A 26401-nucleotide genomic window follows, 5' to 3' on the forward strand; every position below is an offset into this window, starting at 1 on the left:
GATGAGGATGATTTAGAGAGCTAAAAGGGCCTGTCCCACTTTCACGACCTCTGCCGAGTTTGCCCTTGACTCATACTCGCAGCATGGTCGTCATGAGGTCGTAGGAGGTCGTAGGAGGTCGTGATGCTAGTCGTAGGTACTCGTGGCATCAAGTAGGTCGGGGCGTTTTTCTAGCCTGATGAAAAATGTCCACGAGTAAAAAAGGTTGTGAATTAGGTCGTGAAAGTGGGACAGGCCCTAAAGCCATTCCACAGTCTTGCCCTGCTGCTGGGTCCTCTTTGTGTTGGGCCACCTCTCATTCTATGCAGGTTCTTCCGTTTGTTGTGCTGGTAACACATTAAGTTTGAAACTATGCAGGCAGCAGGAAACCCCTGCTGTCCTGTTCCCTTTAAACCATACGTTCTTCCGATCAGCTAAATAAACATGTGAGTACATTTTCCCCGACAGACTGTACCTATATAAAACAAGAGAAGCATCGCTATGTATGAAGATGACCAATATTGTGTGTATGAGCACACACATACACATACGCACACCCAAGCACGCATGCAAGGACACACGAACGCACATGCGCACACATACAAGCACAGACACACACACAAATATTTCAATAGGTTGCTCTCTGAGCTGCCTAAAGCCCCTGTCCCACTTAGGAGACCCAAACAGCAACCTCTGGTGACCTTGCCCGCCACCCAAGGTTTCCATGAGGTCACCGGAGGTTTTGGTCACTCTCCCTAATGGTCGAAAGTGGTTTCCGCGTGGTCGAGGCTTCATCTAGGTTGCTGCTATTTTTTCATCATGATTAAAACCGGCCTCGACTAAAAATAGGTTGCAGTTTTAAAAATCGATAATTCTTTAGTCGCAGGTCTAGTCAAAGCCGGTTTTCTTCATAGTCGAGGAAGGTTTTCAACATATGCGTGGGAGGTGGTAGGAGGTTGCAGGTCACCTCGACCTTGATTTTTTTTTGGGTGGCGGGCAAGGTCACCAGAGGTTGCTGTTTAGGTCTCCTAAGTGGGACAGGGGCTTAACTCTGTAAATAATCCATTTCATTTCAACGCACATCTGCAGAGCAGCGAACATGCCAGTGTACCAACACTGTAAGTGCGCTCTGTAGTTCGACATAAAATAATTAGAGTATTTCTAATCTGTTCCACCATTCTGTCTTCCCCCAAGGTGCTGGGAGACTGTGCAGCTTGGAGCTTGTGGCTTGACCCAAGCTGATTTCATTCTCGATGGTGGCCCAAACTTGCTCAATGCTGGATGCATACTTTCAGTCTGAATAGAGCAGCTCTAACATACTACCTTCAGGTCAACATTCTGTCCATGGAGCCATGGGAGTGCTGCAAGGCATTTCTATCTGAGAATACAGGGAAGCACTTGAACTTTGTTGAAGATGTCGGTCTCTTCAGCCCCCAAGGCTCCAGCGCTGCGCCTTTTGTTTTGCTCCGAGCCATGATCTCATTGCAGAGGTATTGCTGTCTCCTGGAACTGGCTGCCAGAATGAGCTCAGTAGCTGTGGCTGCCTGATCCAGCAAGCACATCTGTTCTCAATCTGCTGTCCCGCCTCATGACGGGGACAGTGCGGCAAACAACTCTCTGCTGGCATGAAAAAGGTAATTTTAAAGTTTCCGTGACCAAGGAGGTTATATCTGACAGGAAAGGCTAAAGAGGCTGGTGCTATCTTGCTTAATGAAAAGGGATGATCGGATAATCTTGCAGATTCTTAAAAGTTGAAATGTAATGAGACCGAAAGCAAAGCTGGAGTGGATAAATCCAATAGGGAATTCAGGAGAAATCTCTTTTCCCAATGAGTTATGTCATGTAAAATAGCACAAATGCACTTTAAGCAAACTGGATATGTGTCTGCAAAGTGCTTTGGGATATCTTGAGGCTGTAGGGAGATCGGTAATAATGCAACTTTATTGCATTCAGTCAAAGAAACCTGCAGCACTGAAGTGGGCCATTTGGCCCATCATGTCCATGCTGGCCAATACAGAATTTCGGTCTCCAGCAAGCAACAAAGTGCTGGGGATACTCAGCAGGTCAGGCAGCTGAGATGGGGATGGTCCAGTGGCGGTTCAGCAGCGCTCGCAGCGCCGGAGACCCGGGTTCGATCCTGGCTGCGGTCTGTGTGCATGCGGCGGCACGGTTGCCAAGAGTGTTTGTTGCGAGTGACCTTTGACAAATCCCATGATTCCTTGCGTTTTTCGGAATACCGAACTCGCTTATGGGCCTCCACTGCCTTCTGAGGCAGAGAATTCCACAGATTCACAACTCTCCGGGTGAAAATGTTTTTCCTCGTCTCCGTACTAAATGGCCTACCCCTTATTCTTAAATTGTGGCCCGTGGTTCTGGACAGCCCCAACATCGGGAACATGCTTCCTGCCTCTAGCGTGTCCAAACCCTTAATAATCTAATATGTTTCAATAAGATACCCTCTCATCCTTCTAAACTCCAGTGTATACAAGCCTAGTCGCTCTGTTCTTTCAACATATGACAGTCCCGCCATCCCGGAAATTAACCTTGTAAACCTACGCTGCACTCCCTCAATAGCAAGAATGTCCTTCCTCAAATTAGGGGACCAAAACTGCACACAACACTCCAGGTGTGGTCTCACTAGGGCTCTGTACAACTGAGGAAGGACCTCTTTAGAGTGCATGGAAACATACCCTTCAGTCCGCACCAACCAATGATGACCCATATTCTACACACTCAGAGGAATTTTACAGAAGCTAATTAACCTACAAACCTGCACAATTTTGGAATATGGGTGGAAATCGGAGCACCCAGAGAAAATCCATGTGGTCACTGGGAGAAGGTACAAACTCCATGCAGATCGCACCTGTAGTCTGGATCGAACCCGGGTCTCTGGCGCTTTAAGGCAGCAACTCTACCGCTGCGCCACCGTGCCGCCACTAAATTGGAAATAGAGTTAGAGTTAAATTGGAAATAGAGCTCTAGGGACTGGTGGAATCAAGGGTTATGGGGAGAAGGCAGGCACAGGTTATTGAATGGGGACGATCAGCCATGATCACAATGAATGGCGATACTGGTTCGAAGGGCCGAATGGCCTCCTCCTGCACCTATTTTCTATGTTTCTATGAAATTAAAAGGCCGAGGGGGAGAGTAAAAGGCCAGCAGAGGGTGCCTGGGAGGAGGATGTCTCTTTGTTTAAGAAATGGGCACAGAGGCAGAGGCAGAGGAAGAAGAGCTCGATGTCATGGCCAGCTCGTAGCCCGCTGAGGTGTCAGCAGAGTGACGCAAAGGCCGTTCAGCCTCTGATGAGGAGGACATCGAGTCCTTCCCACCCTCAATCCCCTGATTGCCAACCCTGAAGAATCACAGGTCAATAGCTACCTTTGGCTCAACAATTGTATGCCAGCAGCCAGTGTCCTGCTCTGTAATCACTACCTGGCTGGACCAGATGACAGGATTAAATCACAGGTTGAATGAAGGTCGATATAGTAGTGCTGAAGTCCCAGGTTCTATCCTGTCCTTGGGTCATGTCTGGGTAAAGTTTACACATTCTCCCTGTGTCTGCATGATTTTTTTTCTGACAGCCCAAAGACATGGTGGCACGGTGGTGACCCGGGCTCGATCCTGGCTGTGTGTGCTGTCTGTACGGAGTTTGTACGTTCTCCCCGTGACCACGTGGGTTTTCTCCGAGATCTTTGGTTTCTCTTGAGTAAGTCAACACTGGAAAGGATTTACTAGCCGTGGTTTTTGCCTGCTCGGAATTCAAGGACTTTATTTTTGGGAAGTCCGTGGTTGTTGAAACAGGCGACCAACCTTTGATCAATATTCTGAACAAACCCATTCATGCTGCTCCAGTTCACCTGTAACGCATGATGATGCGGCTACAGAGTTTCGATTTCACACTAGTCTACACAAGGGGCAAGGACATGCATCTGGCTGACACGCTATCAACAGCCCCACGAAAAACCTGCGAACAACAGCCGTCTGAAAATGACCAGTTCACAGTAATGATGGTGTCGTACATCCCTACAGCATGGGGCTGTCCCACTTTCACGAGGTAATTCACGAATTCTCCCGAGTTTTCCCCTTGATTCAAACTCGCAGAATGTTCGTAACGAGTCCGTAGGAGGTCGTAGGAATCCGTAGATATAGCGTAGCAGCTCGTTATGCCAGCCGTAGGTACTCGTGGCATCAGGTAAGTCGGGACTTTTTTCCAGCCCGATAAAAAATGTCCACGAGTAAAAAAATGGCCAGGATGAAAGAAATTGCAACTTTTACTCATAAGGATGCATCGAAATAGTCGTGGAAATTCGTAGACATACTCGTAGGAGTTCGTGAACATAGTCGTGGAAGGTCGTAGGAGTTTGTAGATTACCACTATCTATTTTTTTAGGTTCTTTAAACACGGCAGAGGTTTTGAATTAAGTTGTGAAAGTGGGACAGGCCCTGAAGCGAGCTGGCAGAGCAAACGGCTGCTGATAACACTTTACAACTACTGTCTTCAGTCATCCGGCTTGGCTGGCCGGATAAACAATGTCGCGCACCACTTCCTATTCGAGCACACTACCCAGTCCGCGACGAACTGGTGTTGCAGGACTGTGTCGTGATCGCAGGTAACAAGGCCCTCATCCCAACTGCCCTACGGGACAAATATTTTCATGCCGCCCACAAGGGTCACCCCTGGCGTGGAAGCAAACATACTCCGAGCAAAGAGCATGTTTTCCAGGCCTGGAATGACCGAATTTGCGTGTGGGAAAGTTGAAGCCTGTGCTATCTGCAACAGTCTGATGCCACACCAACAGAAGCAGCCCCTGCTCTCACACCCTGTTCCTCCTCTGCCTTGGTCCACGCTTGCTACTGACATAATCGAGTGGCGTGGCAAACAGTATCTGGTTCTCGTTGACTCGTATTCGGGCTGGTTCGAAACTGACCTGCTCCAAAGACCAACATCCGCTGCGGTAATCCAAAAGCTGGCACGCCATTTCTCCATAAACGGCGCCCCCGAATGTCTCTTGTCAGATAACGGCAGTCAGTTCACTAGCCAGTCTTTTAAAAACTTTGCTCAGCAATGGGATTTTCACCACGTCACCAGCAATCCAGAATTCCCACAATCAAGCGGACTTGCAGAATGGGCTGTCAGGAGCGCCAAGCAATTGATGGAACACTCACACCTTGCCAAATCCGATGTCTACCTCGACCTGCTCAACCTGAGAAACGTCGGCCGTGACCCAATACTGGGGTCTCCTGCCCAATGCCCGATGTCCCGACAGACCTGTGCTGCAATTCCTGTGCCACAACAACTACTGCAGCCACATGTTCGTTCACCACTTGCAGTACAGCAACAACTCCAGCTGAGACGCGAAACCCAAAAGTGATTTTTTTTGACAAGTCCAGCAAACCACTTACACCTCTCTCCAGTGGCCAAGTTGTTCGCCTTCAAATCAACAAGGGCTTATGCCGTTTGGGTTTCATCCACAGTCCCGCACATACCTGGTGAGTGCAGACGGAGGGATCTACAGACGCAAGCGTCAACATCTCCTTCCTGTGAAGGAACCACGTCCTGCTGTTTCGTATCCTGATGTTCCCTATCCGATCTACCCTTCCACAGTTTCCTCCCACACTCCAAAGACGTACAGCTTTGTAGGTTCATTGGCTTGGTGTAAAGGTAAAAAATTATCCCTCGAGTGTGTAGGGTAGTATTAATGTGCGGGCTGTGGACTCGGTGGGCCGAAGGGCCTGTTTTACACGCTGTATCTCTAAACTAACCTAAACATGCAGGTTGGCAAGTTGATTGGCTCTGTAAACTGCTCATAGAGTGTGGGTGAGCGGTAGGATGTGTTAATGAGAATGTCGCGAATTTAAAAAAAATAGGATTCATGTAAAATTAATATAAATAGGTGTTGATGATTGGTAATGGACAAATGAAACAAAGAATCTGTTTCTATGCTCTAGGATTTGTTGAATGAAGTTTGATGATCAGCCATGATCACATTGAATGGCGGTGCTGGCTTGAAGGGCCAACTGGCCTACTCCTGCACCTATTGTCTATTGTCTATTGATGTGCACCCACATAATGTGGAGATTATGGAATGTCTTCCCATCCATTGTGTCTATATAAATAACTGCTGCTTATCAATGGGAAGCTTGAATGAAGCGGGTGCAATGTATTGGTGCAAGGTACAAGGTAATTTGAGGAAGGACATCCTTGCTATTGAAGGAGTGCAGCGTAGGGTCACGAGGTTAATTCCCGGGATGGCGGGACCTTCAAATGATGAAAGAACGACTGGGCTTGTATTCACTGGAATTTAGGATGAGAGGGAATCTTACAGCAACATATAAAAGGACTGGACAAGCTAGATGAAGGAAAAATGTTCCCAATGTTGGGCGAGTCCAGAACCAGGGGTCACCGTCTTAGAATAAAGGGGAGGCCATTTAAGACTGAGGTGAGAAAAAACTTTTTCACCCAGAGAGTTGTGAATTTGTGGAATTCTCTGCCACAGAGGGCAGTGGAGGCCAAATCACTGGATGGATTTAAGAGAGAGTTAGATGGAGCTCTAGGGGCAAGTGGAATCAAGGGATATGGGGAGAAGGCAGGCACGGGTTATTGATTGGGGACGATCAGCCATGATCACAATGAATGGCGATGCTGGCTCGAAGGGCCAAATGGCCTCCTCCTGCACCTATTTTCTATGTTTCTATGTAAACTGGTGCAAGGTGAAAAGTACCTGGTGCAGGGTGCTATGTAAACTGGTGCAAGGTACCTTGGTGCACGGTAAAATGCAAGACAGGATTGTACCTCAGCCAGGTCTTGACTGAAGCGTGCCAGCAGGCGGGCAGTGCTCAGGTCTCTCTTGCGGTTCTGTGACAACTCCTTAATGCGGTTCCTCCTCTCCAGGATGGCATTGAGCTTCTGCTGAATGTGACTGGCATCATCACGTTTCAAACTCTCCTCTGTTAACGAGCCTGCCTGCTCCTGCAGTGACGTCACCTGAAACAAAAGCAGAATTGTGCTTGCTATAGGGGTGTCACACATCTCAGCTCCACTGACCCGTGTTCAATCCTCACATCTGCTGCTGTCCCTGTGGAGTTTGAATGGTCACCCTGTGGCCACTTCTGATTTACAACCCACATCCCAAGGACACAGGTTAGTAGCTGCTGTAAGTTGTTCTTAGAGAGTGGTAGAATAGAATCCAGAGGGAATGTGGGGGCAATAGAATGGCCTCTCATCCCCACACCTTACCCTTCCATATCTCTGTGTCTCTCTCTCCCCTGGCTCTGTCTGAAGAAGGGTCTCGACCCAAAACGTCCCCCATTCCTTCTCTCCAGAGATGCTGCCTGTCCCTCTGAGTTACTACAGCATTTTGGGTCCGTCTAAAGGGCCTGTATTTTCTTTCTTATTGACTCCATGTACAGGTATATGAGTGGCATCAGAAAGCCTACTACTTATTACCAGACCCTGACTGCCGTGTGAAAGCAGTGGCAAGACTCTCTCAAGTAAAGCCATAAACTTCAGAGACCAGTTAAGAGTGAACTAGAAAGGTTTGGATCTGGAGTAGCGTTCAGATTGAACTGAGCAAGGTAAAGCCCCTGTCCCACTGTACGAGGTAATTAACGAGCGCTCCCGTGTTCCCCCCTGATTCGAACTTGGAGAATGTCCGTAGCGGGTCCGTAGGAGTTTGTGGATGTCTCGTAGCGGCTCGTACGAGTAAAAAGTAACAATTGTTTTCATCACGAGTATTTTTTAACTCGTGGACATTTTTCACAGTGTTGAAAAAACGTCACGAGTTTACCGGATTTCCCGAGTACCTAACGTTACTCGTACGAGCCGCTACGGGACATCCACGAACTCCTACAAACCCGCTACGGACATTCTCCGAGTTCAAATCAGGGGAAAACTCGGGAGAACTCGTGAATTACCTCGTACAGTGGGACAGGCCCTTAAATGAGTCTTTTTCTGAACAACAGCTTCACTGTCACATTTGCTAAAATCTGTTTTTCAATATTTTCTTTAAAGTGTATTCTATTTCTCACAATGGAATTTGAACTTACTTCCTTTGAATTTTTATTCCTGTAATAAAAACTACTTATCTCATGACATCAGGGTGGCATATTCACTAACTAAATGCAATACATTTCCTTGTGGGTAAACCATATTTGCATCACACTTTTACACAAATAGTTAAGCCAGATCCCTGCTCCTGAATCTTACACACCATTACACACCCAACCCCTCCCACACATCTAAAAACGGAACGACCCTCCCTCTATAAGCAAGTTCGGTATTCCGACTGCACATGCCCAGGTCATAGGTCATTTGTGATTCTCAGCAGACAATAGACAATAGGTGCAGGAGTAGGCCATTCGGCCCTTCGAGCCAGCACCGCCATTCAATGTGATCATGGCTGATCATCCACAATCAGTACCCCATTCCTGCCTGCTCCCCATATCCCCTGACTCTGCTATTTTTAAGAGCCCTATCTAGCTCTCTCTTGAAAGCATCCAGAGAACCGCCCTCTGAGGCAGAGAATTCCACAGACTCACAACTCTCTGTGAGAAAAAATGTTTCCTCGTCTCTGTTCTAAATGGCTTACCCTTCATTCTTAAAGTGTGGCCCCTGGTTCTGGACTCCCCCAACATCGGGAATATGTTTCCTGCCTCTAGCATGTCCAAACCCTTAACAATCTTATATGTTTCAATTGTGATCCCCTCTCATCCTTCTAACTCCAGAGTGTACAAGCCCAGCTGCTCCATTCTCTCAGCATATGACAGTCCCGCCATCCCGGGAATTAACCTTGTAAACCTACGCTGCACTCCCTCAATAGCAAGAATGTCCTTCCTCAAATTAGGGGACCAAAACTGCACACAATACTCCAGGTGTGGTCTCACTAGGGCTCTGTACAACTGCAGAAGGACCTCTTTGCTCCTATACTCAACTCCTCAGCTGCTGCGTGTATACAGACCTGCGTTTGATCCGTAGTCAGGATCGAACCCGGGTCTCCTGGTGCTGCAAGCACTGTTGAATCGCTACTGGGCCGTCCCCGTCCCCTCCCGAGTGTCCCATCCCTGCCCGGGGGTGGCCGGAGATGTCTGGGGTGACCCTGGACTGACAGGACACCGGCCCGGAGCAGTGGCGGCCCCAGGCTTACAGATAAACTTAGAGATAAACAGTCTAATCCCTCCTACAGAGCTAAACACATCCCGACCCTCCCGCATGGACAAACACAGCCTGACCCCCCTCCCACTGAGATAAACAGAGTCTGAGCCCACCTCTACATCCAAACACTGCCTGACCCTCCTGTACAGATTTACACTGCCTCAGTGGACACAACCTGACTCCTCCCCCAGGCCACACACACAGCTCGACACTCCCAGCGAAAAGCAGCCCCAACCACTTCCACACAACTAAACGCGGCCCCATCTCCCCCTCGCCGGTAAAATGCATCGCCACCCCTCCCTCACAACGCAAAGCTTGACCCAACCCCCTACTGAAGTACAACACAACCTAACCTCCTCTCACAGTAGGAGGAGTCCAACAACCATTCTCAGTGGAACACAGCCCGACCCCCTTTAGTTTAGAGATACAGCGCAGAAACAGGCCCTTCGGCCCACCGAGTCCACGCCGACCTGCGATCCCCGCACATTAACACTATCTTACACACACTGGGGACAATTTCACATTTACACCAAGCCAATTAGCCTACAAACTTGTATATCTTGCGAGTGTGGGAGGAAACCGGAGCTCCCATTGAAAACACTTGCAGGTTTCAGGGAGAACGTACAAACTCCACACAGACAGCACTGGAGTCAGGATCGAACCCGAGTCTCTGACGCTGTGAGGCAGCAACTCTACCGCTGCGCCACCTCCCTCAGTCAAATGCAACTGGACCCCTCCTTCAGAGCCTGAGCTCGCTCCCAAGAGCACACAATAGAGTCATAGAGTGATATAGCACTGAAACAAGCCCTTCGGCCCATCTTGCCCATGCTGACCAAGGTGCCCCACCCACGCTAGTCTCACCACACCACATTTGGGCCCATATCCCTCTCATCTCCCTCTATTTATGCACCTGTCCAACCTTTGCTTCAGAATATAAAACACAGCTCAGGGGAGTCAAGAGCCTGTCCCACGATGATTTTTTCGGTGACTGCCGCCAAGAGGGACAGGCCCTTCAGTGTGCAGAGTAAAGCTTGGCTCTATACCTAACCACAGAGCACGAAACACACCCTGGCCCTCAACTTCCTGACTATGCTCAAGGCAGATGAAACATTTTTGATTTAAAGGAAATAGGGAACCGGATTAATTCAGGAAAAAAATCATTAAGATAGAAACTGTGATCTTGAAGAATGGTGAGCAGCCTTTAGATTGAATCTAATGCCTTCTCGTAGAGATTCATAGAGTCATGCAATCCCTTCAGCTCACCTTGCCCACAATGACCAACATGTCCCATCTACACTAGGTCCCACTTGCCTGCATTTGGCCCATATCCCTCTAAACCTGTCCTATCCATGTAAATGTGTCCTGTCTAAACCTGTCCCATTACTTCTTTGAGGGGTAACCTTTTCACACAAAGGATGGTGGGTACATAGAACGAGCTGCTGGAGGTGGTGATTGAGGCAGGGGCTATCGTAACATTTAAGAAGCAATGAGACAGGATTAGACTGGACAGATTCCTATTAAATGTTTCCCCCTTTGCCTTAAACCTATGCCCTCTGGTTTTCGATTCCGCTACTCTGAGCAAGCGACTCTGTGCATCTACCTGATCTATTCATCTCATAATTTTATATACCCTCGAGTCCTGGCAACATCCTCGTAAATCTTCTCTGGACCCTATTATTTATTTTCCTCTTCACCTTAAACCTATGTCTTCTGGTCCTCATTTCCCCTACTCTGGGCAAGAGCCTCTGTGCATCTACCTGATCTATACCTCTCATGATTTTGTACACCTCAATATGATCACCCCTCATCCTACTTTGATCAAATGGATAGAGTCCCAGCCTACTCAACCTCTCCCAATAGCTCACACCCTCTAGTCCTGGCAATACTCTGGTAAATCATCTCTGTACCCTTTCCAGCTTGACAACATCTTTCCGATAACACGGTGCCCAGAACTGTACACAATGGAGCCTCACCAACGTCTTATACAACTGCAACATGACCTCCCAACCTATACTCAATACTCTGACTGATGAAGGCCAATGTGCCAAGTGACTTTTTGACCACCCCATCTACCTGCGACATCACCTTCAAGGAAACATGCAACTGTACTCCTAGATCCCTCTGCTCTACAACACTACCCAGAGCACTGCCTTACTGTGTAGGTCCTGCCCTTGTTAGACTTCCCAAAATACAACACCTCACATTTCTGTGTTAAATTCCATCAACCATTCCTCAGCCCACCTGGCCAACCGATTAAGATCCTGCTGCAATTTTGACAATTATCTTCACTATCTACAATACCACCAATCATCTGCAAACTTGATCATCTTTCAGGTACATTCTCATCTAAATCATTGATATAGATGACAAACAGTAACGGGCCCAGCACCGAACCCTGAGGCACACCACTAGTCACAGGCCTCCAGTCTGAGAAGCAACCTTCCATCATCACCCTCTGCTACTTTCCACAAAGCCAATTTTCTATCCATTCAGCCATCTCTCCTTGGATCCCATGCGATCTAACCTTCCAGGGCAGCCTACCATGTGGAACCTTGTCGAATGCTTTGCTGAAATCCATCTAAAGTTCTGCCCTCATTAGAAAACAGGTTCATGAGACACGACCTTCCACTTACAAAACCATGCTCACTATCCCTAATCAGCCCTTGTGCATGGATTCAGTTTCTATTTAAGTTCTTAAGCTCACAGCATATGAAACTCTAGCTCAATTATTTTTTTTTAATATCAAAAAATGTATTCAATTATTAAAAAATAATATTCACTCTACACTAAAACAAACCAGAACCCACCACCATGGTGCATTACAAACATATATCCTAAAAAAACTACTATACAACTATGTTACAATCCTTATTGAGGATGCATTCAACACCCTGCAGTGCCCAGCGGTCACGGAAATCCCCCAGGGTGCCCGTGGACAGGTCGTACTCCCTTTCTAATCCCACCCGGGCGCGGACGTATCCCCGGAAAAGGGGCAGGCAGCCGGCTCGGGTAGAGCCCTCCACCGCCTGGCGCCGTGACTCGCGGATGGCCAGCTTGGCTCTAGCTCAATTCTTGAAACAAATGAAGCACACCACCTAGCCCTGCCCACAGTGTTCAAAAGATATTGCAACTCCATCCCTCCTACCAAGAGGTCATCCTGCACTTCGCTTGACCAGAGGCGACCAAGCCCGTCCCACAATGAGGTGACCCTACCCCTCTCGCGGCCACACGTAACCTTGCCTCACAACATACCCCTCCCACGTCTGATCAGAGGTGATCGTGTACTCCCCAGCCTAGAGGGTCCCCACCACAAGAGGACCCGGCCCTCCACTCGGCCCCAACCCCACCACCACAAGGTGACCTTGACTTTCCCACCATGACAGGACCTTGACCTGCTTGGCCCGAGGTCACCCTGCCCTTCCCTTGGCACTGCCACCTTGAGGGGACCTTGCCCTAACCTTGGCCAGGTGAGACCCTGATGGGACAATGGCCCTTCCTCAGTCAGACGGGACCCTGCCCTTCATAGCTTTAGACAAGACTTTTGACCCTCCCATTGCCTGAAGTGGCACTGCCCCTCCACTAGAGGCACTTCCTTCCTACAGTGTGTGGTGTTTAGCCTGGCCTAACCATCTAACGTTGATGCACTGCCACACCTTAGCCTGGAGTGAAGTGTCACCTACACAGATATTGAAACAGACTGGGCCTTGCACATCAATACCAGTTTTGACCCAACCTCATCTACTGTATCCGCTGTTCCAGGTGTCAACTTCTCTACATCGGCGAGACCAAGCGCAGGCTCGGCGATCGCTTCGTTGAACACCTCCGCTCAGTCCCTCTTAACCTACCTGATCTCCCGGTGGCCCAGCACTTCAACTCCCCCTCCCATTCCCAAACTGACCTTTCTGTCCTGGGCCTCCTCCATTGTCAGAGTGAGGCCCAGCGCAAATTGGAGGAACAGCAGCTCATATTTTGCTTGGGTAGTTTACACCCCAGCGGTGTGAACATTGACTTCTCTAACTACAGATAACCCTTGCTTTCTCTCCCCATCCCCTTCCTCTTCCCAGTTCTCCCACTAGTCTCACTGTCTCCAACTACATTCTATCTTTATCCCGCCCCCTCCCCTGACATCGGTCTCGACCCGAAACGTCGCCCATTTCTCCAGCGTTTTGTGTCTACCTTTGACCCATTCTGAGTTAGGAATTTCGGACAGTGTACCACAATGCTGCCGATTCAGCCTCAGCTTCAGCGACTCCGATAGTGGAAATTCACACTGGTTACTTTATCACAGGCTATTTCACCCGCCTCCCTTGCACGCTTGCTCCAACGTTGAGAAGACCTGATCTGATTTACCTTTTCCTCCTGGGTTGCCAGTAATTTCTCGAAGGCATCGTGTCGTTTGATGAGCGAGTCCACAGTGTCCACGGTCGTTCCCAGGTCACTCGCCCTCAAGTAAACCTGAAATACATTGGCAACTCATCACACCCAGTCAGTCCCTTTGCACATTCAATGACATGTAGTCTCTTTGCAATTCCACCCACTTGTCCTTAGCCATTGATAATTAATCAGGATCAACCTTCACTGTGCCAGATATTGTTCTATGTGAGAGGACTCAAACGGTGCCACAAGCTGCATTGCCACTGCAAGATATTCCAACATAAGTTCATGTTCATAAGTGATAGGAGCAGAATTAGGCCATTCGGCCCATTAACTCTTTTCTTTGCCATTCAATCTTGGATGATCTACCTTTCCATATCTTAACCCCATTCTCCTGCCTTCTCCCCATAACCCCTGATACCCGTATTAATCAAGAATCTATCTATCTCTGCCTTGTAAAGATCCATTGACGTAGCCCCCACAGCCTTCTGTGGCAATGAACTCCACAGATTAACCTCTCTCTGTTAAAGAAATTCATAGAAACATAGAAAATTAGTGCAGGAAGAGGCCATTTGGCCCTTCGAGCCAGCACTGCCATTCATTGTGATCATTGCTGATCATCCCCAATCAATAACCCGTGCCTGCCTTCTCCCCATATCCCTTGACTCCACTAGCCCCTAGAGCTCTATCTAACTCTCTCTTAAATCCATCCAGTGACTTGGCCTCCACTGCCCTCAGTGGCAGGGAATTCCACAAATTCACAACTCCTCATCATCTTCCTCCTCATCTCCTTCCTAAAGGGACGTCCTTTAGTTCTGAGGCTATGACCTCTGGTCCTAGTCTCTCCCACTAGTGGAAACATCCTCTCCACATCCACTCTATCCAAGCCTTTCACACCATCAAGTTAGTTTATCTCCCAGGAAGCACACAGACAGATCAAAAAGATAATACCTGAAGATGCTGGAGATCTGGGAGAAACAAAGAATGCTGGAAACACTCGGTATGTCAGGCATAAACTGTTGTGAGAGAGACAGGGCAGTGGATCAGACAGGTGCACAGTCCGTTGACCTGAATAGCTAACCCTGTTTCTATCGCCACAGATTCTGCCTGACAAGCTGAGTGCTTCCAGCATTCTTTGTTCCCCTTTCATATCTAATTTATCTGCTGGTATTTGTTTTTTGATCTTTGATCAAAACCAGCCGGTTCTGATATAAATTAAAAGGGCTGATACGCTGAAATTTCAGTACTAAAGATTGCAATGACAGATGAGATACCATTCCTGGTTCGAAGATATACCATTCTCAAGATGTAGAAACATAGAAAATAGGTGGAGGAGGCGGCCATCCGGCTCTTCGAGCCATTGTAATCATTGTAATCATGGTTGATCGTCCCCTATCAATAACCCGTGCCTGCCTTCTCCCCATATCCCTTGATTCCACTAGCCCCAGAGCTCTATCTAACTCTCTCTTAAATCCATCCAGTGATTTGGCCTCCACTGCCCTCTGTGGCAGGGAATTCCACAAATTCACAACTCTCTGGGTGAAAATGTTTTTCTCACCTCAGTCTTAAATGGCCTCCCCTTTATTCTAAGACTGTGGCCCCTGGTTCTGGACGCCCAACATTGGGAACATTTTTCCTGCATCTAGCTTGTCCAGTCCTTTTATAATTTTATATGTTTCTCTAAGATTCCCCATCATCCTTCTAAACTCCAGTGAATACAAGCCTAGTCTTTTCAGTGAAGTATCATCATTACTTTTTTTACACATCTTTCATTCATTTGTTCTATATCTCTTTTCCCTTTCCCCTGACTCTCTTGTCCGAAGAAGGGTCGCGACCCGAAACGTCACCTATTCCTTCTCTCCAGAGATGTTGCCTGTCCCGCTGAGATACTCCAGCTTTTTGTGCCTATATACTTTTCTTGAGCTTCAAGATTCAAGACCAAGATACATTTATTTGTCACATGTGCTAGTTGGCACAGTGAAATGTGATCACCATACAGCCATACAAGAACACAACACACAATAGAGTTCAACATAAAACATCCCCACACAGCAGAATCAAAAGTTTCCCACTGTGAGAGAAGTCACCAAAGTCAGTCTCTTCATATGTTGGGTTTCATTGAAACAGGGTCAAAGACAGACACATACTAGATCTCTATAATGAATCCACACAACTGGGAACTCAGGGAGATCTCTGTGGACTGAAAGAAACTGCTTTGTAAAGCTGATTTATGCTTGGTATCTCGACTGCAGAGGACACTATATTGCAAGGACTGAACGCAGTGCCCAAAATGGGAAGAAACAGAAGTGAATTGCTTCAAATCCTTCCATTTACACCTCCTCCAGGCAGATAATGAATGATTACCAAGCCTTCTCACCTTCTCTCAGCCATCATCACCTATGTCATTCAGTCTCTATTGGCTTCTAAACTATCGCAGACATCGGAGACACAAGGAACTGCAGATCCGACAAAATAAAACAAACACAAAGTGCTGGAGTAACTCAGCAGGTCGGGCAGCATCTGTGGAGGGAATGGATAGGCGATGTTTTGGGTCAGGACTCTTCTTCAGCCATTTTGGGTCCTGACACAACCATTGGCCTATCTATTCCCTCCACAGATGCTGCCTGACTCGCTGCTACTCCAGCGTTTTGCATTCATTTTCAATTGCAGACATTCTCTTACATCGCTCCACCTTCTCCGAAAGTTTAAACATTTGGTTCCTACCTCAGTGGGGAACTGGTTTAGGAAAATAAAAAGTAAAACATGCCACTATTTAGGTGCTCTTACTGGAGACCAAGATGTGGGAAGGTATAGATGTATAGATTTGGTCTCATTATATACCTGACTATAATACCTACCTCATTATATACCTCATTATATGTTATCTGGTAGTACTTTGTGCTAATGCTGTTCCTAATTTTAAACAAATAGTAGGCCAACCGGGACCTGTGGGGGGGTGGGGGGGGGTTTGCGGCATCACACACACGCACTAACCACCCCCCACACGCACAGTGGGGGGGAGGGGGTGGTGAGAGGGGGGGAGGGGGGAAGACAGGGGGGGAGAGGGGAGGGAGGGGAGAGGGAGGAGGAGGGAGGGGGAGGGGGGAGATGGAGAGGGAGAGGAGGGGGGAAGGGAAGTGAGTGGGAGCGGGGAGAGGGGGGAGTGGAGGTAGAGGGGGAGGGGAGAGGCGGAGAGGGGGAGGTTTAAATACTTATATGACTAGACTGTGGAAAGAGCAACAGAATTAAGGATTCAGGTGGTGCTTGACATGCAGCTCCCTGGGTTTTTCTGATTTAAAAAAAATACTTTTTAGTGTCTGTAGTTCTTTGATTTTCATTTATTGTTCCTGACTGCCAGCGCTAAAATCTCCCAGCCTTCATGAGCACAAAGGTAAAAATACAGTAGCAACCCGAGAAACAGAGATAACCATTGTCCCAGCTGGATGGTGGGATGGCAGTGGCTGACACTCTACGACTGCAAGCCTGTTGCAGTCAAAGCTATGCAAAAAGGAACCATGATAGAGGAAACAGGCCATTGTTAGCTGTGGCCTGGGTGAAAATGAGTTACAAACAATGAGACTCAACAAGACCACATCAGTCTGAAGAAGGGTCTCGACTCGAAACGTCACCCTTTTCTTCGCTCCAGAGATGCTGCCTGTCCCACTGAGTTACTCCAGTATTTTGTGACCATCTTCGGTGTAAACCAGCATCTGCGGTTCCTTGCAATAGGGAACAAGATGCAAATTTCCGAGTATGAAAATGGCCATAACTATTTTAATACTGAAGATATGAAAGTGAATTAGGTGTCAAATTAAACTTCTTTTTATGCTTTATCTGATGGGATTAATTACAGACTTGATTTTTAAAATCTCAACATTTTGTAACATTGCTACATATAGCCGTTTCCCTCTCCCCTGACTCTCAGTCTGAAGAAGGGTCTCGACCTGAAACGTCACCCATTCCTTCTCTCCAGAGATGCTGCCTGACCATCTGAGTTACTCCAGCATTTTATGTCTATCGCCGATGACTTTGAAGCTGGTACAACTCGGGTGGGGGATGGATTTGGGGAAATAAATGCAAGGGATATCTGAAATTAGAGAAATCGATATTGAGCCAAGGTTCAGGAGGGCACAAATGTGGTCTGACCTTGAGAAGGAAACTGATAGATTTCCCACAGGACACGTGTAACACACTGGGGCTGCTGCTGCTGTTGCTGTTGTGGCGGCGGCTATTCCCCTTGCAGTCACTGATGCCGGGCGGGTTACACATACTCATCCAGCGGTGATCTCTGCTGCCGCAGGAGCATTGCACGGGGAGACTCCCCCCTTCCTCTGCGAGTCGAGGTTGGGACTGGGAGAGGGCGCTGAGGTAGTAGCGTTGCGGCGAGCTGCTGATCCCCGTAGCCGGCAGGGGAAGGTATCGCCGCGTCTGGCTGGGGCTCAGGCTGATGGAGATCACGGGGCCGCGGCGGCTGGGGTGGAAGATGCAGCTGAGAGTCGTGCAGCTGCCCGCCAGCCTGGCCTCATGCAGCTGGGGCTGGCCCCCCCGTAACACCAGCACTGTCTGGGAGAAGTGAGGCGGAGGGGGTGAAGCGCCTCCCCATGGCCGTGTGGAGCTGCACAGTCTGGTGGCGTTGTCAACGGGGAACTGATGCTGCTGGTGGTGGTGGTGGTGCTGTTGCTGCTGTTGCTGGTGGTGGTGGTGGCTTGGATCCCGCACCGCAGACAGTGGGGTGACAGTCAATGAGGCAACGTGGTGGCCAGGCATCTTCCGTGCAGCGGCCAGTGTGACTTGCAGCCGACTGACCCGCTGTGTTGTTACAGAGGAGGTGGCGTAACTGTCTCCTTTAGACGGCCAGTGCAGCGGTGAAGACCCGGACTGATCACCTTTCACCACCGAAGGAGACGGCAAGGAAAGCGATGAAACTAACAGTGGCGCCTTAGTTGCAGGCTGGATCTGGTGCACTGCCTCTGTCTTATCCTTCTTGGGAAGAAGGCCAGATCTACAGGTCTGACTGACTTCTGCCCACACGTTATATTCCCTTCTGCGAGAGCAGGAAGCACCTGGTGACAGGGGACCCATGGCTTGGGCAGGGTCTGTCGCTTCAGCCGTGGAGAGGCGGGGAGCCGTGGCGCCAGGCGGCAAGGCAGGGGCCAGGGTGATGTCCATTCTGGAGACACAGCGAGGAGCAGGAGGAGGAGGTTCTGGTGCGACTGCTGTCCCCAGCATGGAGACCGAGCGTGCAGGTAGCGGTGTTCCAGCTGGTGCTGGCCAAAGCTTCTTGCTCACCGTGAAATGCTGCACTCGGCTGCTACGGCCCCTGCCCGACATCCTCGGCCACTGGTGCTGGGCCCCTCGTCTGTGCACAAGGCTCAAAGCAGCAGCATCTCGAAGGATGCAGTCCAACTTCAGTAACAGCAACACATCCAAAGAACACCCCTTCGTAGTCGACCACCACAAGCTGGAAGAGCGGCTGAGTTAGAGAGAGTAAGACTCCAGGACTAGTCAGACCACTTCAATTCAACTATGTCTGAGTACATGCTGAAATCCCTCTGAGAGTCTGCTGGATCAACCCCTTGCTTGGAGAGGAAGATTTTTCTCCTTCAAACATTAGACCGGCAGGCAGCAAGCTGTGAGTGAATTGGCACATTCCTCCAATTTTTGATCCAGGAGCGTAAAAAGGAAAAGAGTTGAGAAAGTATAAGCTCATTGCAAACCTTGCTGCCAAAATGAAGTCACTTTGCAGCAGTAATGTGGTGCTTGGGTTCAGACTGTGTGTGTGTGTGTGTGTGTGTCAATGGCCGCTTAGAACTGGTGCTGACTGCTGGCCTGTCAAGTTCTGCCTTGAAACCTTGCACTTCCTCACCCTCTGTGCTTTGTGAAATAAAATGCCTCGCAGTCACAGGTTCCATGAAGCAATATTAAATCTGCACTGTTTCTGACCTTCTGCAGCCAACAAGCCGTCACCATACACACACCAGCCCTCCCTGAAAGATGAGCACTGCTTAGAGGTCATTGTTACATTTGGAGGGGAGTATACCTAACCTTTCACTTTTCTCTTTGAATCGATTCCAAATAAGCTCTGTGTACGCCTCAGGGGCCTTCTCCTCCACCTGTTCTTAATTTGCTCAGGAGATGACAGCTCACCAAGTTTCTTTTTTTTAATTCCATTCGAAAAGGCTGTACGTCTATGAGACCACAAAGTAGGCTGAGGGCTGAGAACTATGCCAGGGCAGGAGAGCAGAGATAACAGCTCCTGGCCCAGCTGCCAAGCAAAATGTGTCGGAAGGAACTGCAGATGCTGGTTGAAACTGAAGATAGACACAAAACACTGGAGTGGCTCAGCGGGACAGGCAGCATCTCTGGACCGCTGAGTTACTCCAGCATTTTGTGTCTTATCTTCAGCCGACAAGCTACACAGCTTACAGCGCCACACACAGACGTACTTTCAGATGGCCCTTGCTTTCTCTCTCCATCCCCTTCCCCTTCCCAGTTCTCCCACTAGTCTTACTGTCTCCGCCTACATTCCATCTCTGTCCCACCCCCTCCTCTGACATCAGTCTGAAGAAGGGTCTCGACCCGAAAAACATCACCCATTCCTTCTCTCCAGGGATGCTGCCTCACCCGCTGAGTTACTCCAGCATTTTGTGTCTATCTTCAGCTGACAAGCAACATAGCAATACAGCACCGCACACAGACACACAGCTCAGTCACAATGATGGAGTGGTCATATCCAGAACGCAGTGTTAATAGTAAGATTAAATGAGAACTTACCAGTTTGAAGTTTGATCTTTATTTTGTGAGGAGTAACGTTGAGGGATTACGTAAAGACCCCGTCCAGTACGCATGCGTGTCAATCTTCAAAGCAGCGGTGTGAAATCACAGATAACAGTTGTTGAACTGAACATAGTAAGATAAGAGAACCATAATACCAGTTGAACTTTATGATAGAGGGCTGGGAGCGGAGGGCACGTAATCCCTCAACGTTACTCCTCATAAAATAAAGATCAAACTTCAAACTGGAAAGTTCTTATTTAATCTTACTATTTTACTTTGGAGTCACGTGAGTGACTATGTGAAGATTTTAAAGCTCTGTGATTTCATGCCGTGGAACTGAGTCCAGGCGTCATACACTGCATCAGTAGGCCAATGATGAGTGAACATTAAGAATGCATTCAGACATGACATAGATATAGACATGTTGATGCTATTAATGAATAATAGTGGCAATAGTAACCTCCCTCAACCTGGAGGAAGTATGAACCATACCTAACATAGAGTTGGCAAATACCCCTGATCTGGCAATAGGTTTATTCTGAATATTTGGACAGATCAATAGTTTGACCATCCTGCAACCGCTAGGATGTGGTCCATCCCTGCTGCTGAGGTATAGCGGTCCTGGTGGAGTGAGACTCAATGTCAATGTACACTCTTCACACTGTGTTTTTGATTTTCTGTTTTTGGATTGAATTCTGTTTTTAATTTGTGTCTCTGTGATGTCTTTATTACTTGTTATATTCCGATTATATGTTTTTATTCCGATTACTATGTAAGGTGTCCTTGAGATGTCTGAAAGGCGCCCATTAAATAAAATTTATTATTATTATTATTACTCCTGTATATGCCAGACCCATATAACCATCTGGAGAAGGTTTGTAGTGATTCCTTCTAACAAGATTTTATGTAACTAATAATATTGCTGTCAGTCTATAAGGCTCTTAGGAACCTTGACATACTGGTGTAAATGCGTGATCACACGCAACCCAATGTCCATGGGATATACAACTCTAGTTTGGTCTTGTGTCCGTCTAATCTGTTTGATTAATCATAAACAAAACATGTTATTTTAGCCCGCAGATATGATCATCCTATCCAGTGTAGCAATGACTGGACCCATAGCGCTGTACTCAGTGCCATGGCGTAACCACTAGTACGTGAGTATGACCATGGGCAGGGATGTTGCTGGTGCCCATTGGTGAAGTGACGTAGTACAATGTTAACAACCCATATCTCTGCGTCCCTAAGCCTGGGAGGTTTTAAGTTGACGATACCTTAATTCTCTGGATATCAGAGGGTGACCGGACAGAGTGGTTTATGTACTCATCAGCCAAATGATTAGGAGGTATTTAAGGCACAGTAATGGAATAGTAACTTAATGTTATAATCCCATAAAACTGAATTTTTATGTGTCAGTCATCCGTGCCGAGTTAAATGTAAGGAAGCATAAACAATGCTTCCCATCTCCTATGCAGATAGCTGCTATTTGGTGCTATCCCTGCAATCTGTAGTGAGCACTCTTAACGCTTATGGTTTGACAACCCGAGCCGCAGAAACGATCTCTCAGAGTCTGTAAGTCTATGAATTGATTATATCATGCAGAGGATGGTTTCAACATCACAACTGAACCAGCATCTTTTTATCCGGAATTAACCATGTAAGGTTTTATGTTCATTCTTCGCCTCAGCAGGAGCCATAGGTGTATAACCCAGGCAGGCCCTATGAAAACCCGGAAGCGGGAATCTTGCTGAATTTTGGAAGACCCGTCTATTGAGGCCAAATGGAGGAAGACATAAAAGAACATTCCTTCCTAGTGTAGCGAGAATGCACCCTTCGCCACTGTATGCCTCGTTCACTGTTGATTGAAACTGGATGTAAGCAACTCAATAGTTAGTGTTCTATCAATCCACATTGTCATTAAATACTTTGTGATCACACATTCATTCTGTGTTGTCATTGATTTTGCATAATAATACACCAGTGCTAAATGTGGTTTGGTAAAACTATCACCGGATACTTTTGTACCTTTGTGATTAACATATACCACCACCAAAGTGTATCACCTTGGACTTGTGCATGCCGTATATGCATATCCACACACCTTTAATGCACAGAATGCACTTGGTGTCCATTGGCAGTTGATACCATGACTGAACACTTGATAACTCATGCTAATCCCATCTGCCTCCGTAACTAGAGATGGTATTAGTAAATTACCCATCTTTGGGCAATAGCATCAGTTTGGAAATGACTGAAGATTTACGGATAAGAGGTTTTAGTGGAGCAAAGCTGTCCATCATTGTGACTTTGATTGTTTCAGCTAAAAATAGCAGAGGTTTAATTTTTTGTCGCAGAGCTGATCCCAGACCAATAAATGGATGATTGTATCCCAACAATCAATAGTTTCAGTTGGTATCAACTTAATTTAAATTTAACTGGACGGGTGAGAACCAATTCCTCAAATATAGCTATGTGCCTCATAAGGCTAATTTAGTAAAATACAGTATGTTCAATATCATCCAGATTGGCCATGCTACTTATTTGTTAGCTCTGTGCAGCCGAAGCACTGATAGTAGTGATTTGGTAAATAATCTGGAAACTGGAGTTAGCCCATTGTAACGCTACTGAGTGAATCGTTGCCTCATCCAGTTAAATTTCAAATATCTTCAACCCTGTGAGCGGAAATGATCACATGGAAGTTATTCAGAAAAGTCTATACTGCACATGCGGGTTGAGGCTGTTGACAATGATCAGTTCACATCCCATTCTTGTGAGCCTTGTCTTGAAAGGCAACTCCAACCATACCTGTGTGCAGTATAAACTAATCTAGTGTTATCCCAAACCAGTGTAAATATTCAAACCAGTTTAATATTACCAACTTGTATCCGTGACAGGAGACATCATCGATAAGTCCTCCCATACCTTTATCCGAATGGGAGGACTTATGCAACCCAACCAGGAGCTGCCTCAAACATGTGTGCATGATTTTACATCTGCTCCTGGGAAGTAGAAGAGCTCGAGTACGAGGTTGGCGCATCTTCCAGGAAGGCCGTTCTGGGCTGTGGCCTAAAAAAGACCTTTGTCCTGGTTGTACGGCCTTCAAGCGTTCACCAGCTTCAGTTCATCGTGGTTTGCTGGTGGGTGCATAGGGGTGCTGCCGTCGAAGATGTGAGGTCTTGCGTGATGATGTGGCCTTCCTGAACCCGACGGCCACTCGTCGAGCTCCTGCTGCTGGTTGTGTTGTTCCTGCACCCCCTGCACACTTGTGGTATCTTCAGCCAAACCCCTGTCTTCAGAGTCAGCCCAGAAGTGACTCCTAATGCTCCCCTCTGTCGAGGGAGATGCATTATGCAGCCCTCAATAAGGTGCTGCCATGGGCGTCCCAGGACTAGGCTCCATTTTCCGGAGCATGTCACATTGGAGCTTCTGATCCATCAACCGCTCCATGCGGGATATGCGATCACAGATGCTCCTGCCGGCGGTGAGTCTTCACAGCCTGACTCGTCCGAGTCTTCGGCCTGTCCGACTTCTGCTTGGCTTTCCCACCAGTCTGAGGTATCGATTCCGACTGTGCAGGTGCCAGGTCGGAGACTGCTGATCAATAGCGATCCAGGTGCAGTTTACAGCTGCTGACTGCCCGCAGTTCCGCGGTCCTCCGCAGTCAGTCTGGATGCGGCCCATTCCTGTAACATATTCTCACAAAATAGCACAAAACGACCTTCGAGTAAGGAATTTACCTGCATGTCCTTTTTAAACCTTCTGCTGCAGGGCAACGCTCCTCCCGAGCCTGGTCTCGTGGTCGTGGTTTGTTACAGCTGGGGTCCCTCTGTGGTCCTTGTAGAAACACTTCCATTGCGGGTTATTTCTCCCCCGAGCTTTTTCTCCGTGGTCCCTTATAACAGGGCTTCTCCACGGTGTTCTCCAGTCGGGGCTTTCCCCCCCCCCCCCCCCGATCTGGGTATCCCCGTAACTGCAGCCGGGATATCCCCGCGGTCCCTATCATAGGGATAGCCGCAATTTACAAAGTCGGGGGGGGGGTATCCTGCTGGGGGGGGGGGGGGGGGGATATGAAGCCGCTGGTTTAACTGCCAGCGGCACAGTACTTACTGCCGTCCACTCCTCGCATCCCGCAGTCTACGGAGCGGTTCTCGGGTCGCTCCCCGTATTCCACGGTCTCCGGAGCGGCTGTCCAGGTGACCCCAGCACCAATATGAAGCCGCTGGCACCACCGCCAGCGGCTCGAAGGTGAATCCACCGCCGTCCGCTCCCCGCTTCCCGCGATCTCCCGAGCGGGTTCTCCACCAATATGAAGCCGCTGGTTCTACTGCCAGCGGCTCAAAGGTGAAATTGCCGTCGCTCGCTACCCGCATTCCGCGGTTCCGATCGCCTAGGTCCGTGGGCGGGATTCCCCGTGACCGGGGTTCCCTGAAGTTCGAGACTGGGGTTTCCCCTCCGCCCCGACTTAGCCCCGGACTTTTAGCAGGACCTCTAAGTAGAGGTTCCCGCAAGAAGATTTAACCTCAGGTCTGTTGCTGGCAGGAGAATCACGTTCACCCTGCCAGTCGTAACGCAATGCGATAGACGATATGACATGCATGCATACTGGACGGGGTCTTCACGTAGTCACTCACGTGACTCCGAAGTAAAATTATATCTAGCGTCAGTAATGCAAGATAAACAAGGCTGAACACGTCTAGAAACAATATAATACAAATGCCAGAGTATGCACAAAGCAGTGATGTAATATAAATGGGGGAATGCCAACGCAGGAGAGAACAATGTAGAGGAAAGTACACATGTGATATCAATGACACTGACAAAGATTTAAATAAACAGGGGTTTTAAATGCTCCCAGGAGACAGCACTGTGATTCAAAGGAATGAGCGGGACACCCAGAGGCATGATGCAATGAATGAAAACCAAACAGAAGAAGTACTTGTGCAGCGAGGAACTGCAGATGCTGGTTTAAACCGAAGACAGTTTTAGTCAGTCTCCCTACCTGCTTCCACTACCTGCAACCTCCGGCAACCACCTGCAACCTCCGGGAACCGCACGGAAACCTTGGGTTGGGCGCAAAGTCTCCAGAGGTTTCCTTTCAGGTTTCCAAAGTGGGACAGGGGCATTACTCAGCGGGTCAGGCAGCATCTCTGGAGAGAAGGAATAGGTGACGTTTCCGGTCGAGACCCTTCTTCAGACTGAGTTGGGGGAAAGGGAGACGAGAGATATGGATGGTGATGTAGAGAGATATAGAAAAAATGAATGAAAGAGGTGCAAAACAGTCCACGAAGAAGGGTCTCGACCCGAAACGTCACCTATTCCTTTTCTCCAGAGATGCTGCCTGACCCTAGTGAGTTACTCCAGCTAGAAGACTGTACATACCCAGAGATGTTGATGTTATAGAAAATGATGATATGAAAGAGTGTCCTCATGTGCACACAGAGAGGTTGAAGTAATACTAGCACATGCACTCAGAGGCAAAGACATAAGAGAAATGAATGTACACACACGGACAGCAATGTCAAATGAATGTGAATTCACTGAGGCAGAGATGTGATGTAAAAGAGTGTACATACCCAGAGACAGCAACTTATAAATGAATCGGAGGATGCTCTACATCGGCGAGACCAAGCGCAGGCTCGGCGATCGTTTCGTTGAACACCTCCGCTCAGTCTGTCTTAACCTACCTGATCTCCCGGTGGCTCAGCACTTCAACTCCCCCTCCCATTCCCAATCTGACCTTTCTGTCCTGGGTCTCCTCCATTGTCAGAGTGAGGCCCAGCGCAAATAGGAGGAACAGCACCTCATATTTTGCTTGGGTAGTTTACACCCCAGCGGTCTGAACATTGATTTCTCTAACTTCAGATAGCCCTTGCTTTCTCTCTCCATCCCCTTCCCAGTTCTCCCACCAGTCTCACTGTCTCCGCCTACATTCTATCTTTGTCCCGCCCCCTCCCCTGACATCAGTCTGAAGAAGGGTCTCGACCCGAAACGTCGCCTATTCCTTCTTTCCAGAGATGCTGCCTCACCCGCTGAGTTACTCCAGCATTTTGTGTCTACCAACATATAAACGAGACTGTACACAGGCAGGTCTGGCCGCAGGGCCTGTTTCCATGTTCTCTT

General features: G+C 48.2%; 1 protein-coding gene across 1 annotated transcript in view; it reads right to left on the minus strand.

Annotated features, from left to right (window-relative positions):
• The window catches only part of sptbn5 (spectrin beta, non-erythrocytic 5), a 288791-nt gene that overhangs the window by 111340 nt on the left and 151050 nt on the right, over positions 1–26401 (minus strand). Inside the window, exons 36-37 of the mRNA XM_033026595.1 lie at positions 13481–13585; positions 6773–6964 (exon numbers count right to left, since the gene is read on the minus strand). Of these exons, the coding sequence (XP_032882486.1) occupies positions 6773–6964; positions 13481–13585 (297 nt within the window). The remainder of the gene's footprint in view (positions 1–6772; positions 6965–13480; positions 13586–26401) is intronic.

The sequence above is a fragment of the Amblyraja radiata genome, chromosome 9 (genome assembly GCF_010909765.2).
Source record: "Amblyraja radiata isolate CabotCenter1 chromosome 9, sAmbRad1.1.pri, whole genome shotgun sequence".
NCBI classification, from domain to species: Eukaryota; Metazoa; Chordata; class Chondrichthyes; order Rajiformes; family Rajidae; genus Amblyraja; species Amblyraja radiata.